The sequence below is a fragment of the Protomyctophum bolini genome, assembly GCF_963924005.1.
Source record: "Protomyctophum bolini genome assembly, chromosome: 9".
Taxonomy (NCBI): Eukaryota; Metazoa; Chordata; class Actinopteri; order Myctophiformes; family Myctophidae; genus Protomyctophum; species Protomyctophum bolini.
In genome coordinates, this window is record NC_137870.1 from 9,534,197 (window position 1) to 9,540,196 (window position 6,000).

Here is a 6,000-nt window from a genome sequence, read left to right on the forward strand (position 1 = left end):
TAAAACTCAACAATAGCTGATGAAGCAAGAAAGATGATTAACAGCATGTTAATTATTTAGAAATATTTGACTTTATAGTGACTCACTCTTAACCTTTATGTAGGCTACTATATCATTGGTTGATAGCATATAGAGCGTAGACTCTACAGTATATTATCCTACCATTTAGCCTCCGTTTAGATTCCAGGGGCACAGTCAGTCTCTGACCTTTTTGCGGTGGCATTTGAAAGAACGGTTCAAGCCTTGAATTCGGCCTGGCGGAGACAATTAGAAGCAATTGAATACACTACGGGCTGCCAATCCCCCTGGTTGCCAGGGGGGGAAAAAACTCACCTCTTCAAGATAGCTTTCCCCAGCTGAGGTCTGGTTAAGATTGTTCCCCCTTGCTTAGCCTTTTATGTTTTTAACCTAGCACTGATATTTTACTTGTTTTGCTTTGTTTTTGGTTTTTTCGCTTTGAGTACCGGTATTTAGAAAAGCGCTATATACATTTTAGCGTTTATTATTATCCTGCAGGAGTCTGATCTCCTGGCGGACACGTAGATTGTAATTTCTCCTGGATTTGGAATCAAACTCCCAAAATGCACCAGAACACACTACACAGGAACGTATGTTTACTAATATGTTAAAAGGTTTCTAGGGGAGGCCCCCCAGGACCCCATGTTTGCAGGGGTGTGTGGGCAGTGCATGCGATCACACAGAGATGTTCACGTGACTTCAATAATGAATGCCATTATTAAAGATGGGTCTTACATTGCTTAGTCATCAAATCAATATTTATGTAGGCTTACGTTTTGCGTTTTAATGGGTGAAATTGTACCCATCCTGTTCCAATGCTAGTAAAGCCTGATTAAAGTATCAAACGTGCAAAGTCCACAAACATTATCAGAAGTTACACAGGAAATGAGTTGACATCTACTCTGTTAACGTTTTCTGCTTGGTGACTCCCACCCTAAAAAAAAGTCACCGTCCAATGTTGACAGCCCTGATTGAATATGAGGCACAAACTGGCTTATAATACAACTTATAATAGGGGTTATTTGATATTCACAACAAGGTGGTGAAATCACAAAACTTCACACACAACTTCCATGTTGCTTCCTAACACTTACTTGTGAAGAGCAAGAGGCCTGCCAGCTAATTAGGATGAAAGACAGCAGCTTTGTGAAGCTTACTTTAGAGTTTAGTAACTTGGCCTTATTTTAAAGCTCATTATAATATAAGCTGGTCATATAAGGTTAAACTTAAACCTGAGCATGTTGACTTCTGATGCAAGTAGCATAGAAAACACCCTAAACGCCACGATGACAGAGGAGGACGCACCCTGCTTTAGTTTGAAATGTACCCATTCTACAATCTACATACTGTGAATACAAATGTCAAACAGTGATTTTTAGTTCATCACTGTTTGACTGCCCAGTGCACACAACTTAACATAACGTTAAACGGGAAACAACGTTTAGCCATCTTGCTTTTTGGCCAACTAGCGCGAGGCCGCGAGCAGAATGTTGTGTATTTATTATTCACTTTGTGTATGCATTTGTTTTTATTATAATGCAGGCCATAATTACGTGACTATCTGCACACTGATATTACAGTGATTTTTTGTAGGAATTTTCAAAGTAACAATTGACTGCCGACAACATAACGTCATAATCTTAATTCTGATAGCTATAGCGCATACAGATTAGTGATGGGAGAGGAGATTAATCGGCAAACACATCGGTATTGGCCAATTCTAGTTTTTTGATTAAGCGGCATCGATCGGACCGATTAATGAATAGGTCCAATTGTCTTTACAGTCTTGAACAGTTCTACAAGCTCACAATATTAAATATAAGGTATTAAAGTTAAATCTGACTTGCCTGCAGTGCAGATACCCTGTTATTACATGTATTTTTTCAGAATGGACAAAATTATATTTTTTAAATACAGAATGAGATCATATCGACATCGGTAACATCGGTTATCAGCCCGTCTGCACCAGTGGTCCGGGGGCCTTGAGGGCAATCCAGGTGGTCCCCAACTAAATGATGGAGTTTGTAACCAAATGGACCATTAATCCCGTATAGATCTTTAACTCTTGAGTGAAAGATGAACGGGTCCATTTGGTTTCATTTTACACTCTAGTTACCAGGAAATTATTGCTAAATATCTGCATTACTTAAGATAATTTACAAGAAGTCTACACAATTAGAGAATGTAGAATTGTTATTTTGATCAACGCTTGCCTGTTATCTCTCCTAAAGGTACCAACAGCAATACAGCATGAAACTGACAACTGTGGACATATTCTTTAGTCTTGGGTCTGAGAGGCTAAATCTCAAATAAAATGTTAGTCCGCCCATGGCTCAAATGTAGAATAAAAATAAATCACACCTGTGTGAAGTGAGGGGTGCTCTTATCATTAGGTGATGAGTGATGACTAAAGAGGATGTAAAACAAACTGTCAAAACAAATATAAAATTCTCTTTATTGTTAATGGGATTTAATGTTTGTGTTAGGGACAAAACAAACATTAATTCCTCTTCATTGTCAATGGCGTTTTTGAAACAAACATTGAACTAAAAACAAAACAAACATTAACCCTGGGGCTCAATAATGGGCCTCGATATGAAAAGGGGTTGAAAACCACAGGTCTGCAGCACACTGAGCACACGGATCGACTGAGGATGGTAACTTTTTGTGTGTGTGCGCACGGACTCTGTTCCCTGTGTCAGGGGTTTTCAACCCTTTTAATTTCAACTCAAGGCCCATGATTTATTTAATTCTGCAATTGAGCCACAGACCACCATTTGAGGAGATTTAGCCTCTCAGACTAGCTCTGATCCATAGCCCTAATGCCCTTTGCTGCCATTCTAGCTATGGACCAGAGCTACTCTCAAGACCCAAAACTAAAGAATATGTTGTTGTCGTTGGATAAGATTGTGTCTACAATTCCTTGGTTTTGGCAAATGTTGGTCAAACTAACAATTATTCTACATTCTCTAATATTGTATAGGCTTCTTGTAAATTAAGTAATGCATGCAAGTTTAACAATAATATAACTCTTGAGTCTTGAGAGCGTAAAATGAAACCATGCAAATGCACCCGCATGGGTCCATTTGGTTTCATTTTACGCTCTCAAGAGTTGAAGCTTCTAATAAGGGTCCATTTGGTTACCAACTCTCCATTTAACTGGGGAGTGGGGGACCACCTGGAAGGAAGGACCACTGGTGGTGCCCGGACCACTGGTTGAGAACCACTGTGCCCTGGCTGCTGTGTGAATGAATCATTCACAACAAGCTAGTACTAGTATTAGCTGTTGTTAGCTTAGCTTAGCCTCCTGCGCTCGCGCTGCCTGCTAGCCAACCAGCCGGCTCTGTCTACTTCTTCGCTCGCGCGTCCGTCCGTGGCGTGGACCCCCCCCCACCAAAAAAATTACTGTCTTTTCAAAACCTAAAATAAGTATTTTTCAGTTAGTGAAATACGCTATGTTTTTGTCGAGTGACTTGACAGACACACAGACAATACACCACGGTTTCGTGCAACAACGAAGTCTGGAAATTAATGAAGCTTTTAAACGAAAGAAAGCACCGCGCCCTCTCTATCTCTCTCTCCTCTCCCCTTCATCGCCCGTTCACTCCACTCACCACCCGAAGAAAATAGATAGATATCTCCCTTGGGAGAATATTGACATAAAACATTTGACCGCGGGTGACTGTATGAGGTTTCAAACTTACATATTTTACCCCGCACGCTTTGTAAAATCCGTATTCCCATGTCGTCTTCTTCCGCCATGGTCCGTCAGTATTTGACTGTGTTGTGTTGACTGTCTGCTAGTAAGCTGCTGCTGCGCCCAGCGCTGCTTTTATCATATCTATGAATGCAACAAGAGCAAAATGAGGGCCGGGCTAGGCCAGTGGTTCTCAACCAGTGGTCCGAGGACCTCCGGTGGTCCTTGAGGGGGTTACAGGTGGTCCCCAGCTAAATGATAGAGAGTTGGTAAACAAATTTGGACCCTTATCTATTAATGCTTAATAACTGTCCATTTGGTTTCATTTTACGCTGTCAACAGTTAAACTATTGTTAAACATCTGCATTAGTTAATTTACAAGAAGTCTATAACCACCTTGTACAAGGTTCTTCGACTATGCATGCACGGACCACGGTACCACAGCACCTCAAAGACCCTTAAAACAAGGCTCCAGACTTCCTAGCCCCTTTCGGAACAGACTTCCCAAAACAAACTGGTCAGGCTACTATAACTCACTCCCCCGAACCCACGTCACCCCTGCCCACACCCAGCCACAACACCAAAGGGAGTTCAACAAACCATGTGATTCGACAAACCCAGATTTGGCACAAACAATTAAGGATCTAAATTAATTTCGCTCCTGTGCCACCAAAATGTGGAACGCCCTACCAACAGTCATTAAGACATGTGAACATCCTTCAAAACCGCTCTCAAAGTGCACCTACGGACGGCTGCAATTCGAAACTGGCTCCCTCACTATATACTTTCTTTTCCCTTTTTACCTCCTTTTATGTTGATGTCCTGCTTTTTGTTATATAAACAAGTGTAATGCTTTATGGTGTCATTGACAGTTAATAGTTTTTGTATTGAGATGTGCTTGAAATGTACCTATTCTGCAGGTGGTTCGGGCATCTGTTTAGGATGTGCCTCTCACGCGTCTCCCTAGGGAGGTCCTCAAGGCACGTCACACAGGAAGGAGACCCCGGGGCAGACCAAGGCACAGTTGGAGGAAACACATCGACTCACTGGCTTTGGAACGTCTCGGGATCCCCCAGGAGGAAGTACTAATGTTGCTCTGGAGAGGGACGTCTGGAGCTCTCTGGTGGAGCTGTTGCCACCGCGACCTACCCGTGACCTGACTACGGATAAGCGGTTGAAGATGGATGGATGGATGGGGTGTATGGGTGGGTGTTAGTTCATTATAGGTGGTGATGCTAAACGAGGCAGCCTGGGTTTTGATGGATGACCAGAAACCTAACCTCCACCCACTTTGACTATCGGCCGTTCGCCTGCTATCGCCGGTAGTCGCCGGGTCCCATAGACAAATAAATTATGCACTTCCGGAAAATTCGCCTGGCTGTCGCAGGTCATGTCATGACGTCAAACCATATTACACACATAAAAAACCCCAGGAAAGAGTTTCTTGTGTCCTAAACATCATTAAAATAAGCTCTGGTTGCAAAAGGGGTGAAGTGTTTGTAGTAGAGAACATGTAGCACAATTTGAAATGTGCACTCTATGGCGAGAAAAATAATGAAGTCATGTGTGTTTGACTAGGGTTTGACTGGATTGCTGGATTACTACAATGACCATAATGCTTTTGTGAACTGCCCCACCTTGTGGAGAGGGGGAGGTCTGTCTTACTGAGACAACATGTAGTCCAGGAAGGAAGTGAGACCAGTGCCTATGACATCACAGGCACTTTGAAATACTAAAATATCTAAAACCACATATTATTACACACATACAAACCTCAGGAAAGTGTTCTAAATCTTAAATGTCATTAACATAATGTTGTTTTTTGCAAAGGGGTGAAGTGGCCCTTTAAGACTCGGAAGATATCGGAATCACTTGTTTTAAATGTAATTATTGTTGTGTGACATAAATGGATAGATATTTTATTTCCTGCATCCCTTTTTTCATGGACTGAACGGGATAGCATGACAATATTGAGCAATGAGCAATATTGTTTTCACACCTGTTGCAATGCAAGTAATATTCCATGAACACACGAGAAAGTAACAATAATAGATTATGTAATTATAAGCCTAGACTGTGAATACAGATTTGCAGTGCGGAATGTTAGGTGGTCTCTTAGTGAAACATAATAGAACAGTGTTTGTTTTTGTTTTTTTCTACCCCCAAAAATATAAGCTCCATAACCAGATTAGTATCTTTTGAGTTTCAAATAATTTGCAGCTCATGATGAATCCAGACTGATGTAGTACATAGGTCATGAAAAAACAAGCATACCATAACATTGC

The 6,000-nt window shown here is 41.5% G+C and overlaps 1 protein-coding gene across 4 annotated transcripts in view; it reads right to left on the minus strand.

The window, feature by feature from the left end:
* rasa2 (RAS p21 protein activator 2) overlaps positions 1 to 3,852 on the minus strand; it is a 40,353-nt gene extending 36,501 nt beyond the window's left edge. For all 4 annotated transcript variants that reach the window (XM_080772625.1, XM_080772624.1, XM_080772622.1 and 1 more), the window contains exon 1: positions 3,723 to 3,852. In XM_080772625.1, the coding sequence (XP_080628751.1) occupies positions 3,723 to 3,780 (58 nt within the window). In that variant the 5' untranslated portion in view covers positions 3,781 to 3,852. The remainder of the gene's footprint in view (positions 1 to 3,722) is intronic.
* Positions 3,853 to 6,000: the final 2,148 nt, after the last annotated feature.